We start from the raw sequence: 21,821 nt of genomic DNA, 5'->3' as shown, positions 1-21,821 counted from the left end.
AACTTTTCCAAACTATCAATAATAAAAGCTAAATTATGATCAACCATACTAGAGGAAAGACTGAATTCCTTTTTTATTCTTGTTTTAGAAACTACAACACAAAAGCACTGTCATACAAAGAGCAATCAAAGAATGTGCAAATAAAAAATGCAGACAAAGTACAGCAGCTTGATAGGTAGTTATTTAATCAAAACAAGATATTTTTCTGAATTTTGTCACGTTTGTAGTATTTGGTGGCTCTCTTAAATTTATAAATTGTTATAATTTCTTCCCTATTGTAAATAAATGTTGATTTTATATCTAAATGTGTAGAAGTAACTTCGTATTGTTTTTCTTAAAGAGGCCCCCAAATTATGTAAGTTCCTACCCCTACAAAAATTGGGTCTTCTCCTGGCTTGAAATATAGAAGACACATAATAAATGTTTACTGAATAAAATTAAGTTGAGAAAGTTAAAAATTAAATTCTTGTCCTTGATGTCAAATATTTACTCTACGGAGCAGTAACCAGTGAGGCAACAGACATTCACTGAGCTATTAAACTATTACTGTTGACACCCAGGCAGAGGCTAGTTACCCCTTCACAACCACTGATGACATGGGGAGGTTGGAGTGGGTGGATAATTTATAGTTCTCTGTATTACACAGATATGAGGTAAACCCATCCTAAAGATACATCCCTGTTGGCCTCTGCAAACCTATATTGAGATCCTTATTTCTCTTGCAAAAAAAAAAAAAAAAAGCTCTTTTCATACTCTTTTCATACTCCTCAACATCAGAGCTGCATAGTTTAAAAAAAAAAAAAAAAGGAAAACAAATATCAGTCTGCAGAAACTCAGAAGCAATTGCTGGACCTGAGATTTTGCTCACTTATTTTAACAATTAACAGCAATTATGTATGGGATGAAAGATCTTTATTTGCATATTCTATACATTGGCAATTGTAAACTAAAAATAACTTCAGGATTATTACCCCAAAGCTCATGCTGTTAATGAAAAAGTTCAGAGGAAATGATATTGATTACACACTCCTAATTAGTTGACTTATCTGTGGTAGTCTGGGTAACTTTGGATGAATAAAAAGAGTATTCCTTCCAGTGTTTCAAATATTCAAGCTTATCATGTAATGCTAATTTTTACATCAATTATTTTGAAATTTTTGATGCTTTATCAAAAAGAATGATAGTAATGAATTTTATCACATACATTTTTTAAAAACCCATGAAGTGATCATCAGAAACAAAAAGAAGGAAAAGGAGGCAGATGCTCTTTATTACAAAAGCACACAGCAAATAATTGTAATAGAAATAATTGAATTAGAAAAACATTTGCAACTTCCAGTACAATGACTGATTCAGGCAGGGGTCATCAACGGATGTTAAAATCTCACTGTGTGAAATTTTGTTAAAGAACTTGAGATTCACAAAGTCTCAAGAGCATCCCACCATAATTGCAATGTATTTCCTCTACAAAGGTGGAATGCTACCTTTCAATAAAGAAATCCAGAGATAATGCCTTAGACAAGTGATCAAATTTGGCCTCACCAATAAGGAAAAGTGACATTATTTGTTTCCTTATGTGATGCAATGACGGGCATGACATTATCCATATAGAACCCTTGCCAAATATATTTAACGTTAATCTAATAATGAGGAACAACTCCAAACTGAGAGTCATTGTGCAAAATAACTCCCCTATATTCTTTGAAAACGTTAGTGTCATAAAATACTAAAAAGACTAGGGAGCAATTTCAGATATAAGGAGACTAAAGCTTTATGACAACTAAATGTAATGTATGTCCTTGATTGGATTATGGAATTCAGAAAGAAAAGATCAACAACATTACTGGGGGAAACAATTGGGAAAATCTGAATATGGATGAATTTCAAATTAAATAATATTTCTATAGCAATGCTAAATTTCTTAGGCATGACAAAGATATTACAGTTATGTTAGAGGTGGTCCTTGCTCTTATGAATACATGCTTATATATTTATGGGTGAAATGTTTTCAGTGTTATAACAACCTTACTTTCAAATGATCCAGAAACAGAGAGAGAGAGAGAGAAAGCAAATGTGGCAAAATATTGAGTAATGAATGTAGATGCATATAAAAGAAAGCAACTAAAAGTGGATAAATTAGACTTCAAAATTTAAAACTTCTACTCATCAAAAGGCACTATTAAGAAAAGACTCTATGACACAAAAGATGGGCAAGACATCAGCTGGGAGAAAATATTTGCAAAACATATATCTGACTACAGATCTGTATCTAAATTATATAAAGAACTCCTACCACTCAGTAATTTTTAAAAAAATTATAGATGGGCAAAAGCCTGGAGTAGACTTTTCACAAAGTGAGATTCAGAAATCAGGGAGATGTAAATCAAAACTTCAGTGATATACCAATACATATCTGCCAAAAAGGCTAAAATTAAATTTTGGCAAGAATGTGGAGCAGCCTGAAGTGTCACACATGACTGCCGAAAATATAAAATGGTACAACTTCCTTAAGAAAAGTTAGGAGGCTGGGCGCCGTGGCTCATGCCTGCAATCCCAGCATTTTGGGAAGCTGAGGTGGGTGGATCACGTGAGGTCAGGAGTTCGAGACCAGCCTGACCAACATGGAGAAACCCTATCTCTACTAAAAATACAAAATTAGCCAGGTGTGGTGGTGCATGACTGTAATCCCAGCTACTCAGGAGGCTAAAGCAGGAGAATCGCTTGAATCCAGGAGGCGGAGGTTGCAGTGAGCCGAGATCGCGCCATTTACTCCTGCCTAGGCAACAAGAGTGAAACTCCGTCTCAAAAAATAAAAATAAAAATAAAAAGTTAGGCAATTTCTTATAAAGAGTATATGAGTCACATCTATGGCCATACCACACTGAGATCTTGTCTGATCTCAGAAGAGTATATGACTCATTTACTGTTCTTTCAGCCTTACTATAGATTTATATTTTTCCACAAAAATCTCTACTAAAATTTTTTTTTAAAAATAGCCAGGCATTGTGCCTTGTGCCTGTGGTCCCAGGGGGTGAAGGATGCAGTGAGCCATGATCATGCCACTGTACTCCAGCCTGGGCAACAGAGCAAGACCCTGTCTCAAAACAAAACAAAACAAAAAATTGAGAAAAAAATCTGTGGTGCTTTAGAATGTGGCTTCAGAAAAATAGCTATGATACAATATGTATCTGTTTAATTGGTTCTCTATTGTCTTAGATGATTTTTAAAATAGTTATTTATTCAATCAATATCTCTTAAGTACCTGCCCTGTGCCAGCAATCTCCTAGGTACTGAGAATACAACGAGGTACACGAAAGACACAGTTCCAGTCCTCATGCAATTTATATTTTTATGCAGAAGTACATGCTGAAAACTAGATAGGTAGGTAGGTAGATAGACATAAATTACCAAATATAATTAGGATTCTGTGCATACAGAGGAGATTATGTGTGAGAGAGTTTGAGGGAGAGTGCTACTCTACTTAGTACAGTCAGGAAAGGCTTTTCACAAAAAGAACTTTTCAGTTGAAATGTAAAGATTGAAACAGAGTCAACCATACACAAAGCAGGGAAACAGCATTCCAGACAAAGGGGACAGTGAGTGCAAAGGCCCTGAGGTGGAAAATATCTTGGGTATTGTTTGAAATAGAACATTTGCTGCATTTTGGGTAAGCTGGCCACTGATACTGAATTGGGCCACCACAACTTTGGTACTTCTTGCAAGAACAATATCAAGCATTTAACATGAGGATAGAGAGAATGGAAAAGACAAGTGCATAGTTTTTAGTCAATGACTGAGGGAGACTAAGGAGAGTGGGCTCCCGAAATCGGGAGATAAACAGAACCCAATTCTCTTGAGTCTTTGAACACTGAGGAGAGCTCTATCTAGAGCTGGTGCCTTTTAAGATAAGTCAGCTCATGTCAACCTACCTAGCTTAGTCCCATCACTATCTAATGATGACAGTGATAATAATGACCATGGCCAAGATAAGACGTCAGTTATATTTCATCGATCACTTCCCATGTTTCAGTCTGTGTCAAGGGCTTGATTTCATTTAATTCTCTCAACAACTCTATGAGGTAAACATTGTTCTCCACATGTTACAGATGAGAAAACAGGCTCACACTGGTTGTTTAATGTACATAAGGTCACACAGCATCTAAATGGGAGAGTCAACAACAGAACCCAGCCTGTCTGATTTTGAAACCCACTCTATGTATTGTTACCTTTGATAGACTCCAACAAATACCTTTGTTGGTACTTTCTCCAGGCACCTAAAGAGGCCAATGGGTCATTTGGATGGATGCAAGAGGACTTTAAGAGTCATCTTGAACTGATGACAGAGGTGGGGAGGAACACAGAGGGATAAAAAAGGCATAAGTAATAGAAAAAGACCGGCTGGAAAAAGTTTCTCAGGATTCTTTTGGTTCATATGCTACATTACACATTTTTCAAAGGGCACTGCATAAGCAAACAACATTGCCTTAATCCTGAAGCCTGAATTCAAAATGCATTCATTTCTTTTTGCCACTAGAGATTCAGAAAAACATGCCACAATGATGTGATTCTTGAGCTGTGCTTTTGATAAATAAAAAAGCTGGAAAACAGAAGGTTAACATTTATATATATTTTACAATTACGAATGCAAAATAGCAGCCAAGAATAAATGTTTATATCAAGGTTATAAGCAGATGAAAAATGAGTCTGTACTAGAAATGCAAACAGACCATTAATTATAGCAGCCCCACAAAGCACCATAGTAATATGGAGTTTGCAATACTTTGCAGAAATTTACATAACTATATAGTCTCCTCTCAGATTCCAGAGATTCCATTTTTGATAAGTAGCAATTCAAAAGGTTAGTCACCTCATCTACATTATTATTCAATGTCTATGAATGTGAAATGGTGACACCTTGAATTTACATGTTAGAGAAAGGGATGTGCTGCTTCTAGCTCTTTATTTATTCCAGCACTACTGTGTGCCAGGTATAGAGCACAGCCCTGGGGATACCCAGATGAGTAAGACACACAGTCTGTCTGCAGAATTGCCAATCCAAAAAGGGAGACAGACTAGTAAATACATAACCCCAGCAGAGTTTGGACAAACTGAACAGACAGAGATCTAAATGGCATAGGGTTTGTCTCCCAACCAGACAGCTTCAATTATAATCCACCAATTACAACAGTGACATTAACTAAATTAAGCTCTTCTTTCTTCTTCCTTCCTTCCTTCTTTTCTTTCCTTTCTTCTCTTTCTTCCTTCCCTCAATCCCTCCCTGATTACCTGCTTCCCTCCCTTCCCCCTTTTCATTCAATAACTATATCCAGTCAATAGTTAACAAGACTGTATAATAGTAGCAACTTTACACGTACTTAAAACTTACTATATGTCAGGAATTAATAACATTACTGCTTTTAAACCCCACAAAAGGCCAGGCTCAGTGGCTTACACCTGTAATCTCAGCACTTTGGGAGCCGAGGCGGGCAGATCACCTGAGGTCGAGAGTTCAAGACCAGCCTGGCCAACGTGGTGAATCTCCATCTCTACCAAAAATACAAAAAATTAGCTGGACGTGGTGGCGGGTGCCTGTAATCCCAGCCACTCAGGAGGCTGAGACCGGAGAATCGCTTGAAACCGGGAGGCGGAGGTTGCAGTGAGCCGAACTCATGCCATTTGCACTGCAGCCTGGGCAACAAGAGCAAAACTCTGCCTCAGAAAAACAAAAACAAAATGAAACAAAAAAAGAAAACCCTCAAAACTCCAGGAAGAAAAACAAAGAAGATATTTCCCCCATTTTACAGATGAAACTGAGGCACCAATGAGGCACATCTGGCAAGTGGCTGAACAAAGACACAGGCATGGAGTCTCCAGAATGCGGGCTCCAAAACACATTGCCTGGCTCTATCCATTATGAGGAAGCATGCCTGTCACACTACCTGATACAATAATAAGAATCCAGTGATTAAAGAACATTTTGGAATTTCTAACAAAGGCTTTCCAAACAAAGAATGTACCTTCCAAAAATCAGAAAGGGGGAAAAGAAAAGGATGATGAGAAGAAAAAACGCAGTGTTCGTTGGGGGTCTTCTCTGGTTTCCCCCTTGGGAGCACAGTGGCCCTCCACCTGCATGAATGATGAGAATTGGCATTCTGCTTGATTACTGTGCATCTGTTATGAGCTTCAGAGTGAGTTAAGCAAAAACAAAATAAGCCTACTAATCGAGGTGAGTCACTTGTACAGTTTTTGAGTCCCAGTGGTATTTTCCTTATTTTTCACCAGCAGGCACATATGCCCCCCAAATTGCAATGATATTTCAAAACAATTTAAATCAAGCTTGATAGCTAATTATCTTAAGGTCATGCTTAAGAACCAAACCACCAGGACATCAAAAATCTGAGACTGTCTAAAGGTGAAGAATGCAACATTAATTTTTTTCCCATTAAAAAACAAAGGGAGTGGGGAAAGCAAGCTTTTTTATTCCCTGAGAATAACTGGTTTTCAAAAATCATCCAAAATAGACCTCTTAAGACATTTCACCTCTGCTCTGAGTGTTTTAAGCTGGCCCTCTGATTACAAAATGTTCATGTGAAATCTCATCAAGATGCTTTCTTAACATGAAGAATGTTTTGTAAATTGTAATGGCTTTAATCAGCACCCTCTTTGAAGCTATTTAACTCTATGATGTAGCCCAACCATTGCTTCAATTATGTCATTTATCAACTCTGTATTAATTAAGTATCATTATAGAGATTGATTTATATACTTTTTCATGTCTCTCTCACCAGATGGTATAGCATTCTCCCTCTCTGACACTCCATAAACATCACCTGGATTCACTCATCTCTCTCCCCAGCTGAATGTTTAATCAGCTCTTAGTCATCTTCAAACTAAATTGCTCCTCTTCCTCCTCCTCTTCACTATACTCTGTCAATACAGTACACAAAGGCCAAGTGATATAAAACATCAGCCAGTAGTATTTGCAAAGCCAAGCCCTATCAACAACTCATTCCCACCTCAATGAGTTCATACCCAGTGTGGTGATGCAATTTTCACAGTAAAGTGAAGAGAAAGTCTTTTGCTTCCTTAGCTGATTAAAAGTTGCAGTCTCTGTTCAACTATCTGGGGCAATGGAGAAAATAACTAGGAAAAAAATGTATGTGTGGCAATGGGAATACAACAAACAATTTGGCCTCAGTAGAGTTACCTTTTGAATTATATTTTACTTGGGCTAATATAAAAATTACTTTGCATTCTTGAGCTCGCATGCTAAGAAAGCAGGAGGCAGAAGTCCCAAGGTATTGCAAGAAAGCCAGCCTAGAATTTTAAACTGCCTTGGGTGATCTAAAAAGTGGACAACAGAGAAATGGAAATGCTGAACTGTTTTTCTTGCAAAATATAAAGACCAGATTAATGGGACTATCTTACAGTTGCCTCAGACTCAAAATGTCTAGAAACCAAACTGGCTGGTTTCCCTCCAAGCCAGCTCCCTCTCCTGACCCCTACATTTCTTATTCTCCTGTCCCCAAGCTGGGATCCTTAGAGCAGGGATCATCAGCTCAAATATCTACAGGACTCGAATAGGCAACATAAATGAATAAAGTATATAAAAAAAGAGGGGAAAACTTGGCAGATAAGAGGGGGGACATCCCATCAACAAGAAGAATTTGGTGGCTAATCTGCTCAGCTGAAGTTTGCCCAACGGAACATACAAGATACATCACCAAATCTGGTTTTTCTCTAAAACCACAAATCCTTATTGTTATTTGAAACTTATGATTTTTAAATTTTGGGCTGAACTAAACACAGATTCATCCCATAGATTTTAATCCTTGCCTATCAACTTGGACCCCTACTCCTTCCCCCTTTGAATACAATCAATCCCCAAGTTCTAATGTTCTCATACTATGCCTCCTGCTGATTTCTTTCCATTCCAATTGCCATCATCTATGCCCTCATTACTTCATATCTGCATTATCAGAGGAGTAACCTGTCCTTCCCTGTCTAATGCATGCTATGCACAATGGCCAAATTGATCTTTCTAAAACAGTAGTTCTTAAACTTTAATGTGTATCAGAATCACCTGGAGGGCTTGTTAAACCAGATTGCTGGACCCCACCCTTAGCTTTTCTGATACAACGGGTATTAGGTGGGGCCTAATAATTTGCACATCAATAAGCTCCTAGATAGGTTGATGTTGCTATTCCAGGGACCACACTTCAAGAACCACTGCTGTAAAATTCACCCCATATCTTTAACACATTCCATGGTTCTCCATTTCCTCCACATTAAACTTAAAACGGCCTAATCTGCTACCCTGAATTCTTCAAGCCTGGTCTCTTCCTCTCATCCCAAAATTGCATTTCTCTGACCCCCTAGGAGGCCTGGCTCCAGCTAAACTGATCTGCTTGTGTTTTACCCAAATATATCATGCACTCCCACCTTGCTTTAATATTTACAGAGAGTCTTTCCACCTCCTTTCTCTTGGTCAATTCTGCCTTTTTATTGAACACACCCCAAATCCACATTGTCAGTGCAACCAACCCCAATCAGATTTCTGTTATCTCCTCTAGATTCCTATAGCATTAGCTCTCCAGGTTGCTTGGTACAATCTAACAGCATGGAAGTTAGAGCCAGAGACTCTGAGTTTGAATCCTAGTTCTTTCATTAGATGTGTAGCATGATAAGCCATTAATCATTCTGAACCTGTCTCTCCTTCAGTAAAAGAGATACCAATACAGTATCTACTTCTATTGGGTTACATAAAGAATTAATTGAGACAAACTCTTTAACCCTTTAGAATAGTACAAAGTTGGTGCTTAATAAATAGTAATTTCCTTTCTTTATCCCTTTCCCCCAATCATTCACTTAGCACTAAATATAAAATAAATAACACTAATCACTTACATGTTCTTACCCCCTTCTCTTTTGGCTACATAAAAATATTTCTTGAGGACAAAAAACATATGGAATTCACCTTAGTAATCCTAGTACTTGGAAATTTCTGAGCAACTAGGAAGCTCTCAAGAAATATGTACTAAACAATATGATAAATTAGAGAAATAATGCAAGACAAATTGTTCCATAGAGAAGCTTTCCTCTGTGGGACTTAAATCTCTAATTAATTGCATTTATTCTTAAAATATATTTCCCATGACAAAAGCAAAGAAAGGTATTTTACCATCAGAAAAACTAAAAAAGCTCTAATGGGGGGGTCTCAGTTGATAATGGTGATGGAAAGAAGTGTCATTAGAAAAGCATTAATAAAGGGAATATCTCCTAGAAGTAAAGTTGAGCCCAAGAACACTAATAATGGCAACACAGAGAATAACAATAATGAACCTGGAGACGATGCTGACAACAAGCAATGGACATTTTTTCAGGACATCTGTCATGCAACTGTGTGACCACTGCAGACCCAAAATGGCTGATGATATTGATGATTACACCACAAAGTGTCCAATCAAACTGGTCAAATCAAACTACCCTCCAGGGGATTCTCAAATTTTGAATCCAACAGCAACAAATTATAATATATATATATATAATATAATGTTCTCTAGTGTTGCTGACCTCTATATTTTTAGATGAAATCCAGTATCACCCACTCCCATAGAGGTGAAATGCTTTTCAGAGAGAAGGGAGCTATTTTCCTTAATCAGCAACTCAAAACATCTTTGTTCATAAGTGTTGTGGCAGAAAAAATGTATAATCTGGCATATTGGGCATCTGAATATTTTCCTCCAAATGCAGAGCAAAGTACCCTAAAAGTTCAAGTTGTTTCAAACTTACTATACATAGGTTACATAGTTCGGACAAAGAGCACCAGGAACCGGGTCAGCTGGTTTGTTACGAGAGCCCTGCCATGATTTACTCTACATCCTCAGACAAATTCATTCCTTCCGTAGACATTTCCTAAGTTATTACCATGTTTCAAACATTATACTAGATGATAGGAATCCAGAGGTTAAAAAATACACATAATCAATGTCTTTCTGGAACTTAGAGTCTAGTGTGGAGACAGGCAATTGGGGCAGACTGGGCAGTATTTCACCAAATTCACTTTCCTTTCACCCTGGACATAAAGATAGGCCAAATTTCCTAGCCTCCATGTAATAGCATTCTGCCCAATAGAATGTCAGCAGAAGTGAGGTGTGCCATATCCAGGCCTAGATATGGATAACCATGGAAAATCTCCCTCTAGGTTATCGACTTTCTCTCTCTATCCCCTTATGCGTCAGATGAATGCAGAAGACTCTGCAGAGAACTCAGATCTCAAAAATGATAGAGCCACAGATGGAAAGGAGCAGAGGGCCACATTCTGACCACCCCCTTGAAACCATTATGTGAACATGCAAAAGACTCCTATTGTGTGAAGTGACTGAGATTTGAAGCTGTTTGTTACAACAGTTAGTCTACTCTACCAAAGCACGAACCAAAACTATCAATACTTCCAAGACATTATGATACAGAGCATGCACAGAACGATGTATGTGGAAATACCAAAAAAGAGGTAACTCACCTGGGCTACAAGTGGATATCAGGGAGGGATCCCCAGAGGAAGAAACTCATAAGTGTGTGGCAGAGAGAAGGGAAATGGAGGGTTGCAGAGGAGAAAGTATATGCAAAGTCACAACACTTTGAGGAAACGTGGTGCGTGGGAAAAGTGTTAGTGATTGCTGACTGCTGGAATGTGGAGTCGTGCTGGGAAATGGAGCTGCTCCGTGTGTAATTGTTGAAATGACTGATAAGGAGCAGAACCTAAGAGACTCAGTGTCTGTTAGAAATGATGGACACAGAAAGAGAAAAAAGCAATAAAGGACCATGTGACTTAGAAGATGAAGGATGAGGTCAATTTTGAAAAAAATTGAAACTGAAATAGCTATGGAACATCCCAAAGAAGAATCCACAGGCAGGTGAATATATAGGCCTAGAGCTGGCGGCAGTGGTATGGATGGGAGAGAGGGGTTTGGAAATGGCCACAATGTAGATTGTGGTTGAAGTCACATCTTCACAAGTATGAACCGCATTCATAGGAGCATGATGAGGATACACAGGTCAAACAGTCACAGTGAGAAGCCAGAGATATAGGGAAGGAATAGAGAAGAGAGTGAGAGTGACAGCAAGCAAGAAAGAGAGAGAAAATATGAGAAAGAAGTCATGGAAGCCAAAGAGAAGAAACACTGAAAACGCAGTTGATGGAGGCAAGTGCTTCGTAAAAGTGAAGTAAGATGATGGCCTGAAAAATGTCCATTAAATTTGACACGTAGGCAGTTATTTGCGACCTTAACAAGTCCTGTTTCAGTATTGGCAAAAGCCAGGCTATAATAGTCTGAAGAGCAAATGAAAGGTGAGGAATTAGAGGTAGGAATATAGAATACTCATCAAAGAAATTTGGTTCTAAAAACAATAAGCTAGAAGTAGACAAACATAGTTTACCTCATTTTATTTTCATTTTTATTTCTTAGGATGCAAAACTTAAACATGTTAATATGTCTAATTGTCTGAACTTTTATTTCCCTATCAATAAAATAGGGCTAATAATGACCCTTCTGCATGAGCCACTGAATTGTTGTCAGAGCAAATAAAGTAACATGTGAAAGATTCTAAAGTGCTATGTAAAGTCCAATGTTATTATGTATTTATAAATGTTGAAAGAATAGAGTTATACAAGTTAAGAGTCCAGTGAAATATGGATTGGCTATAAAATCAGTGAAACATTATAATCAGTCTTAGAGGCTAGCAACAGATTCTGAAGTCCCTTGCTGGACAATTCTACTGGTACTCCTAAGTTGTAGCTTGGGTTTCCAGATGTCTTCATTATGCCAGAAAAAAAAAAAAAGTGCCAGTGAATCCTGACAAATTACTGTGCATTAAGTCATTTGGGAATTTATTAGTCTTATGAGTAGTAGTTCTTAAATAAAGGTTTCTGGCAATCACCCAGTTTCACAAAGCAACAGACCAGCTCCATAATTTAAGTCTCATGACCAGTGAAATCATGGTGAATGGCCACAGCTTGCTGAGTATGTTATTCCAAGGGGTGATGGAGGTATTATGGGAAGTAAGCTAGCCATTTTAGGACTTCCCTCCTGGGAAGCTTAATCATCCAAAAGAATATGGTCCAATCATCATTTCACTAGTCTTGAAACCTCTAAAGACCCCGCAAAGAACATTATTTTTAGCACTATGACATCAATGTAACTAGTCGTATAACTTTCTAACATGTAGTTTTAACATGCCCCATCCTCCTCCCCTGGGAAGATATCTTATCCCTGTATAAGGAAAATGTCTCTTTCCTTTTCCCTGCACTTTTGTACAACTCTCCTCTGACTGGATTTCCTAGCTGCTGACATATGTTCCCCAGTTATTTTTATTTTCAGGGGTGTAGGGTGCTAATTAAGGTCAAGCAGCTGTGTCTCCAGTTCCAAACAGCAATTGTGCAGAATAAATAAACTTCCCTTTCCAATAGATATTAAAAATCCAATCCGGAGACCCAAATAAACCCCATCTGCTATTATTTTTGCATTTTAAAAAAATCTTAGGCCAGGCTATCACACTAAAGTTATGCTTCTTTTCCCCATGTTTCTCAAATATTTTATCCTTAACGTATGACACTGCCATAATAGCTATTAAACTAGGCTGAACATCTACATCTCAGTTTTTAGACTTTTTATCCACTGTAATACTGAATTTCATCCTAGGACTGAGGGCCAATAAAGTTATTTGGCATTACCTCAATCAAGGCTACAAAGAAAAAGACAAGTCTTATGTTACTCTCAAACAATATTACCAAATATTTATATGGACCTTTGTAGATAATCATTTACAGATAATTAAGTATCTTTTTCAAGTTGACCTCATTTAATCTCAAAATTATTTTGTACATTTATTATTATTCTTTATCCCTGGTTAACAGAAGAAAATTATGAGGCCTAGAGAAGTTTAAGAAACATTCCTAAGACCACATAGTTGTTTGGGAGCAGAGCCAAGTCTGTATCCAAGGTCCTCTAATTCCCTAACTCTTCACTATACCATAGATGGCCCCCATCATGTCACCCACTCTCTTTTTACTCCACTTCTCTAGCAACATGGAAAACAGCCTGGCTCCCTCTGAAGTCATTAGGAATCTTTGATGAAATGCAGACATGAACGCAGTTCTTCCTCCAATGAAAATACATAATATGTTAGTTATATAAGTAATGTAATGGGATCACTGTGGATGTGAAAAGCCTTAAAGCTTTTTAAAGGAACGCACAAATGATGCTTGGAATCCAGAAAAGCCAAAGAAGATATTACAAACAAATGACCAAATGTGGAATGGGTGTGTGTGTTTGGGGGGGAAACTCCATGAACAATAAGTATTTTCATTTGAATGGTTTGTTTTTACTTCATAAGGACTTTTCCTTCACGGAAAACCCTTGTTTTTGAAAGGAGTTCAAATGAACATTGTGACAAACCTGTAGATGGAGAAGGAGGCCACGGATCGAATGAGAGATGCCAAAGCCCCCACCTTGGCAGCTTCCACCGCCCCCTGCGTTCGGTATTGCACCGTCCTCGAGTAGTTGATGTAAGGTTGGTTATAAACAACAATCTTCCCTCTTGCTTCTGAGGCCCTTCTCTGCAGTTCATCGAAAGAGGTCACCACCAGAACTTCTGCTGTAATGCCTAGAAATAAAAGTCATACAAGATTAACTTACAGTTTCCCATCAGCTGGGTTGAATTGGCACAGGAAAGGTCACATACATGCTCTTTCTGCTACATCTGGCAAACTGGTATAAGAAGATCAAAGTTTTAGAGCCATTTACCATGGGAAAAAGACTGTGGGGTTAGCCAACTTCCCAAGAGAGTGAAAAGGCATTCAAAATAATATAACATAAAAATCATAAGGTTTTTCAACTCACTTGACCAGCTGGTATTAAATCACAAACTGCTTGAAAAGATAGCTTCTTTTTTAATTCTTTCCCACCCTCAGAAGTCACAAATTTCAAAGAATGATGCTAATCATTTATTTTTAAAAATGAATTTCAGAAAGCTCTCCTTAGGATTAATGAAACACATATTAATCTTTTTATATAACTATATTGATATGTTGCTAAACAACCTACAACAACATCATACAAAGGATGCCAGTGTGTGAAGAATACTCTTAGAAGCCAATGTTGTTCATAAATGAAACTTTCAACAAATGGTTAATGTAATCTCTCTGAAGAACCACAAAAAGTAAGCTTTCCTTCCTCCTTTGCATAGAAACATTCTTAAAGAGTGGAAACTCCCCATGCTTCCCATTTACGGTACTTGTTCATCACCAAACACATCATTATTTTTCAAATAAAAACTTTGAAGATGTTGTGTAATGGCACTATAATCCTGTTGTCTGTGTTAGAAGAGATGTCCCTTCTTTTCTCACACCATAAGACTTGCCCACATTTTCCTGATTAGGGAACAGGGTTTCACATCTTCCAAGAAATCATTCAAAATTTGCCTGACCATTAAAGATCCAAATTGATGGAGTAGTTAGAGTAAAAAGGAAAAAATATTTGGCAACAAAGGCCAGATGCAGTGGCTAAATATATCTAAAAGAAAGAAAGTGGTAAGTGCCTAGTGTTTTGTGGCTTTAGCCATGCAGTCATGAAGTATGTCAGTAAAAAACAAAGTATCAACATATATTTCCATATTTCCTTAATATTAAAAACTAGAGAAATAAGTTTTTCTGAAAGCTTAACAAATGTTAACTGTTACTTGGAAAATCCTTTTAAAATGCACTAAAGATATGCAAGAATTTTTGCTTTCAATATAGGCCTCATCATAATGGGCCCTTTGGGCTGGCTACCCCTGGTACCATGATCCAGACTGAATTTCCATTTTCACTTTAAAGTGATTGGCTACAGATCTATAGGTATGCCTTCACCAACACTGAGAACTCAATTTATAGTCTAAAAGAAGCAATGTATAATTATGGAAACTAAGGAAACCACCAGCTTTTTTCATATAATATGCATGCATAAAAATACAAATAAGAGTTTGGCTAGACAGATTTTGAGATTCATACATTTCTGAAACCTGGAGTTACCTTGAAATTTGACTGGTGTTATTGTTGGCATAGTATGGGAACTTGGCTGATGGTTTTCAGCTGCTCCTAATGAATAACAGGTTCGATAGTCCACTCAAGGGATGTCGCAACAACAGGGCAATTTTGGCATCCAGATTGGAGCCACTAGAAATGAAGCCAAATTTCTATAAATTTTCATAGGCCACTGTGAAATTAAAGTCATACGAGGGTAGTACTTCACTATGGTCTATGCTTCCATTCAAGTTTTTTTTTTGTTTTTTTTTTTTGTTTTTTTTTTTAACAAACAAGCGAGTGGAGTCCTAAAGTGCCAAAACCTAATCTAGACACCACAGTTGCCAATGCAAATCACTAGTAGCAGCTACAGGTCAAAACCTATCACTGTGAACTTGGAAGAAGAGTTTAAATTAATCTGTTTTTCTGAAAACTCACAGTCATCTCTGATTCCTCTGTCTCCTTTATCCCCCATATGTAATCAATCCCCCAATACTGATAATTTTACTCCTTAGAAATCAATACCAATTGAAATCATGAACTCTGTTCAACCCCCTTACACTCTCACAGCAGACTGTCATTACCTCTCTTTTGAACTATTACAGGTCTCTACTCCCTGGCCCTCCCATACCACCAGTGTGCCAGCCTCCAACCTGGCTCCTTTTTACCTTCACAGAGCTGCCAGAGTGAACAAGTCAAACTACTGAAGAGTCAGATCTGCCCCAGGCACCACCCCCAACCCCTCTTCCCCATTTCCACCTCTGCCGAAAACCCATCATTTCAACATCCAAAGTCTGCCTACCTATACAGACACTTTTGCCTGTATAGACACCTACCTATACAGACACATTTTCCCACCTTCATCATGTGACCAGTACCTATGCATCCCTCAAGATTCCACTCAAGAATCACTTCTTTAGGGAGCATTCCTTGGCCTCTTGTCTCCTGTAACATCAGGGAAGCCTGGATCAGGTACCGCCCTCCTCTGGACTTTCAGAGTACCTGGGACATACCTGGGAACTGACTTAATGAAACTCTCTCTACCCCTTAAACTGTAATTTCCTCCATTTGGGTCCATGTTCATTTATGTTTGTGTGTCAAGGGACTAACCCAGTGCCTGGCGTACATGTAGCCAGTTGGTCATTAAGCACCCCTGGAGTTCTGCTGCTCCAAATAAGAGACTGCTGACTGGATCTAAAGCATTTCCATGAATGTTCAATTTTACCTTTAAAGTTTGATAGCCCTTCTCCCATAGGAACTCAGCAGTCTGATTCCCTTACACCTACAGTACAGCTGCAGAACAATAACCAAGCAAAAGAGGCCTTGGGGCACTCAGAATAGAAATAAAAATTCCAAGTACAAAAACTTGAACACAAGAAAGCTCTTCTGATCTCTTAGAGCCTGGTTACCCTTACTTTACACAAAATTCTACATCTGGCATTTAAACCTATCAGCTATGAGAAACAACAAATCAAAAAGAGGAAATAAGGTCTGAAAACTGACAACAGTACCACAAAAAACAATGTTGGAGTCAGAAACATATAAAATAACTAACACTAAGAGAACTTTCTACAGTGACAGAAATGTTTGATATCTGTGCTAACACAGTAGCCATTAGCCACATGTGGCTATTGACCCCTTGAAATGTGACTAGACTGACTAAGAATCTGAATTTTTAATGTCATTTAATTTCAATTAATTTATACATACATTTAAATAGCCACATGTGGGTAGAACTCACAATGACTGCAGGCTTAGGCCATTGCATAGGACAAACAGATGACAGCATCTCTTCTGGCCCTGAGGGACTTGCTTCATGAAAGTCCAATAACAGATGTGAGTCATGGTGATGACCTCCTCCAGCAGTCACAGACAAGGTGGGCCACTGTATTCAGTAGCCATTGTTTGGGAAGGCAGGGTGTGTACAAAATACTTTAGGAAGATTTTTGCTCAAATGGAATAAAATAAAACTAGACCACCTAGAAAATTTTACCCTTCCATATTAGTTTGTGTTTTGACACCTTATACCAAAGGGAATATTCATGCCTGCCTACAAATCAGCAAGCTCTTACTCTTTACTCTCATCTCCCTTCTTCCCATCCTCCCATTCCAAAAGATAGTTCATGAAAACCTCTAAGAACACAAAACCTGTGTCATATTCACAGTAAGGCCTACCCTAATGTCCCTATCAATAATTGCAACTCTCTCCCAACCTCCTATACCTCTTAGCTTGTTTAATTTTTTTACAGCATTTATCAGTTTCCAGTTGTACCCCTACAATAATGTAAGTTCCAAGTGCCTGAAATAGTGCCTAGCACATAATGTGTGAAACACACACACACACAAACACATACCCACAACCCACTGAATGAATGAAGAGAAACCGAAAAAATAAAAGTATAATACCCCATCCCTGATCACTCTCCAGAAATGTATACTTCCAAGGAACTTGCATATTTCTATAGGTCAGAATAATTGATGATGATAATAACAGTAATAGCTATATTTGAATGTCCATTGTTTACACTAATATTCACAGCAACTCTGCAAAGTAGTTATTATGAAGAGACTGAGGTGCAGAGAAGAAAGTTCACATAACTGCTAGGTGCTGAAGCTGAGATTTTTAACTATTGGATATCTGAATCCAGGGCTCATGCTCTTCCCATTAACTGCATTGTTATATTCTTTCACAAATGTAACAAATATCAAAAGAAAAGCTTGGCATTTTAAGAGGAATTAGGAAGGAAAACAAACAGGTATATAAAAGTCTGCCTAAGTTGTCAGCAATTCTTTTCCTTAATTTATAAGAATCTTGCTCATCGATCAGGGTGCTGTTAATCACACTAGGTCCCAATCTCTTAATAAGGGAGTTGGGAGGGTGTTTCATTCTAGGACAGGAGTCATCAGACTCTGTTAGAGTAATGAAAAGGATTATAATACTAATTTCTGAAGAGAATGTGGGACTGAAGCTAAAAATACTCACTATAAAGTAACTCTTTTGGCTATAGTTATTATATCACAAAAATATTATAAAAATCCTCAGGTTCCTTTCTATCTTCCACACCTAATTTTCAAAACCGATCAATTTTTTAAAGCCACTTAACCTGTGTGTAATTACTACTGTGGTCTCCTAGCACAGACAACAGCTGCTGACTGCTGTGGTATTGGCATGGATCATCTAGTCTATAGAGAATTTGATAAAAAGACTCCAATCTCAGTCTCTCCTGATTTGATTCTTCCCCAAAACAGTTAACAATAAGAAGATAATGAAATAATCTTACAACATTTTCTACCATTAAAATAAAAAGACTTATAGACAGAAAAACGTGTCTATGGGCTTATTTTAATGTGGTATGTTTTAGAAAATTGATTCTGATTTCAGAAGTCTTCACCTCTGAACAGGAAATAGTCTAGCCCTACCCAAAGGAAACCTAGCTTTCTACTCTTATCACATAATCTTCTAATGTGTGCACTATGCAAGATAACTAGGTCCATGGAATGGCTGATTTTTCCAGAACTCAGAGTTATGGAGAAGAGAAACAATTGTTCTGGGAAACTCAGTGTTTTGGCTTGAAGTGGTAAGGAAACTGCACATTCATGGAAGGCAGATAAAAGAACATCACAACAGTTCTTTCTGAGTGTCCATTTGTTTATGGAGAATATTGTGATTGTGCAATGTCCTTTTCGTGGAAGAATATGCCTTACAGATTCAAATTAATTCAACAAATGTATAGCCTTCCTACTGGGCCAAAATTTCATGCTGGGCAATGTGGACAATAGGAAGATGAGGAAATTCCAGTACTATCCTTAAGGATTGTATAATCTGGAGGAGAAAAAAATAAGTAAACAATAACTTTAAAAAGAACACAGTCACAGCACTAAATGAAAGTACAAAGTACAATTTCATGAGAGAACATAAATCAGCATTAATTCTGACTAAAGGAAGAAATCTAGGAAGTTTCCTATAAAGAAGAAACTTTAAGAAGGCTTTAGAAGATTTCAGTAGCCTGAAAATGAGGGAAGGACATTTTCAGGTAGAGAACAAAGAAGAGAAGACAAAAATAGATGAAACACCTATTCATTTACAGTGATTAGGAGTATTCCTGCCAGGCCCCAAAACAGACAGTGGGACACTTTATGATCTCCCAACTTTTAACCAAGGTATTTATGGACCTCCATCTTCATTCTGTGAATTCCAGGAAGAAAAGGAAAACAGTATCTCTGAATAAATTTTCAGGGAAAAAAATTAAAACTTAGCTACTGGTTGAGAGAAAGAGGAACAAGGGGCAAAGTGCAACTCCAAGTGATAACTGAAGGCACATGACCCATCCTCTCCGGACTGTGTCTCCTGAGATCTGGCTCAAATTAGACCTGCTCTGTTGGCCTTGTGAGAGAGCCCGGACCCCACTGCATCAAAATCCATGGGCACAATAAATTATAATTACCTCTAGAGAGCCAGCTGCTTGCCCTGTTGGGTGGTGTGCTGAGAGCCACTTGCTGTACTGATACCTGAGGACAAGCCACAAGCAAAGTATCCTGTCTACTTTGACTTCTAAAATATTGAGTTTATACAGAGACTTTTGTTATTTAGTGGAGAGGTGCCTATCACAGGCCCATTATGTTCAATTCAACATGAAATGTAGGACACTTCAGGTTTATAAGAACCCAACTAGCAATAAGCAGCCATAAGCATAGACTGCTTCTGGTCCTTAGAAATTGGATTGCCTTAAAATCCAAACTTTTCCCATTGTTTTTGCAGCAGCATGAACAGGCACTCAGACTTGAGTACCTTGATTTCTTATAGTAATTATCACAGGGAACATTTATACTCTAAAACATGAAATATACTCTTTTCCAAAAACAACTTGTTTTGAATATGGTTGCTTTGAAGCATGGCTGACATGGTGGTTGCTTTCTCTCTAATCACTGGGTGTTTCCTTGTAAAGGTGACTAATGTGCGTGAGTGAGGGACGGCTTTCATGAAAACCGCTGTCATCTAACCTGGTAAAGTGAGCAGCAGGAAGCATAATGCACCTCAGTCAGGTTCAAGCAGTATTTACAGAGGAAAATCCAGGTGTGGCAATGGGTGGGATATGGAGGTGAGTTGCCAGCTACAGTAGACTAAAATGGGCTAGTTATCATGGTCTGGGGGTCATGGCTAGCTTCCCTGGGAAGCTGGGATGGGAAAAATGAGCGCCAGTTGACTAGGAGACACTGGCTGGAGGGTGGGTAGGAGAGAGGACTAAGATGAGAAAGTAAGCAGAAATTGAGGGAGAGAATGACGACAGAAGGCTGGCCACGTCTGCAGGGTGATATCTCATGGGAGACTTGTATTAAGGACTTTGGGTAAGGATAGGGAAGTCAGACAAATTCACATTCACAGTTAAAAATATCACTAGGCTCAGCTTGAGGAAAAGCTTGGAGGAAGTCAGAAAAGGTATAGAGGACTGTTGAAAGGACTACTGCCACATTCTGGGTAAGAGGTGACAGTGGCTTAGATTGGGACAGGGCAGTGGAGATAAAGCATAGTAGGCCACTTTCAGTAACAGCATGATGACACACTGTTTACTGCAATGGGGTTTTATACTCCAGCAAGCATAGTGCCCAAACTGTGTAATGATTGTTTTATGAGGGAAAGTTTTATATAAACTGAAATTTAGTCATCAGATCATTCAAAACTAAGAAGACATTTCTAAAAATTTTAAGTTGAATATTTTCAGTGAAACAAGCCAACATCTTACTCTGTAACTTTTTTTTGAAAAAACAGGGTATTTATTACATTATGCATTATTCGATATATGCTTAAAGCAGAGGATTTCTTTGTCAATAACAAGAAATGCCTATCACTACATACCCTGGCTTGAATGCTGGCTATAAAGCTCACCAGCCTTTTGATCCTGAATAAGCTACTTAACTTTTTTTTATCCTGTGAAATGGGAATCACAATAATATTGGCATCACCAGGCTTCTTGTGATCATCATATGAGATAATGGTGGTAAAATTGCTCTATGTTCCATAAAGCACTATAAGACAAAGGTAGTTATTTAAGGGCTGTGGACATATATTTAGTGGGCATAAGCAATAAGTATCTGGTTTATTTAAAATTTCACTTCAAGCCAAATTACCAGGAATAAAACAAAGTGGATATGACTTCAGTAAATATCAAGCCTACTTGGCTCAGAGTAGAGCTATTCCTTATAACATCAGACAGCTCCAGTTTTTACTAAAGCAATAATTTAGGTCCTATATCCTAAAGATCCTACATCAGGCTGGACAGAAAAGTGGAGTAGGCTCCATGGGTCTACTTGGCAGCCAAGAGTACAGAGGAAGTGATGGAGGGGTGGATGAGAGAACCAAGGAAGGGAGTTTTTGGAGAAAAAAACAGCAGAAGAATAGGACATAAGAGAAAAATATACCAGTAGCCCTGTCCAAAACAGACTTATGACATATGTTCCATTATTTCCTCTCAAAACTCATGCCCACCCATTGCCTTGTAAACTGCGATATCTCAGTCAATGACACTGAGCCTGGACTTGGCCAAGAGACTTTCTCTGGCCAATGGAATATGAATACGCATGATATACAGTCATAATTGAGCAGGAGCTTTAAGGACCATTGCAAGATTTGGCATTGTCTCTAAGAAAATGTGGTACATATACACCATGGAATACTATGCAGCCATAAAAAGGAACAAGATCATGTCCTTTGCAGGGTCATGGGTGGATCTGGAAGCCATTATCCTCAGCAAACTAATGCAGA

The 21,821-nt window shown here is 38.1% G+C and overlaps 1 protein-coding gene across 10 annotated transcripts in view; it reads right to left on the bottom strand.

Moving 5' to 3' along the window:
* CPQ (carboxypeptidase Q) overlaps positions 1 to 21,821 on the bottom strand; it is a 625,632-nt gene that overhangs the window by 416,972 nt on the left and 186,839 nt on the right. For all 10 annotated transcript variants that reach the window (XR_004673002.3, XM_003821683.5, XM_034966385.3 and 7 more), the window contains exon 3: positions 13,458 to 13,665. Coding sequence is in view for 9 of the 10 variants with exons in the window: in XM_003821683.5 (XP_003821731.2) it covers positions 13,458 to 13,665 (208 nt within the window). In the remaining variant the exon portion in view is untranslated. The remainder of the gene's footprint in view (positions 1 to 13,457; positions 13,666 to 21,821) is intronic.

Source organism: Pan paniscus, chromosome 7 (genome assembly GCF_029289425.2).
Source record: "Pan paniscus chromosome 7, NHGRI_mPanPan1-v2.0_pri, whole genome shotgun sequence".
Classification (NCBI taxonomy): Eukaryota; Metazoa; Chordata; class Mammalia; order Primates; family Hominidae; genus Pan; species Pan paniscus.
The sequence above is the reverse complement of the archived record's forward strand: the minus strand, read 5'-3'. Positions and strand labels throughout refer to the sequence as shown.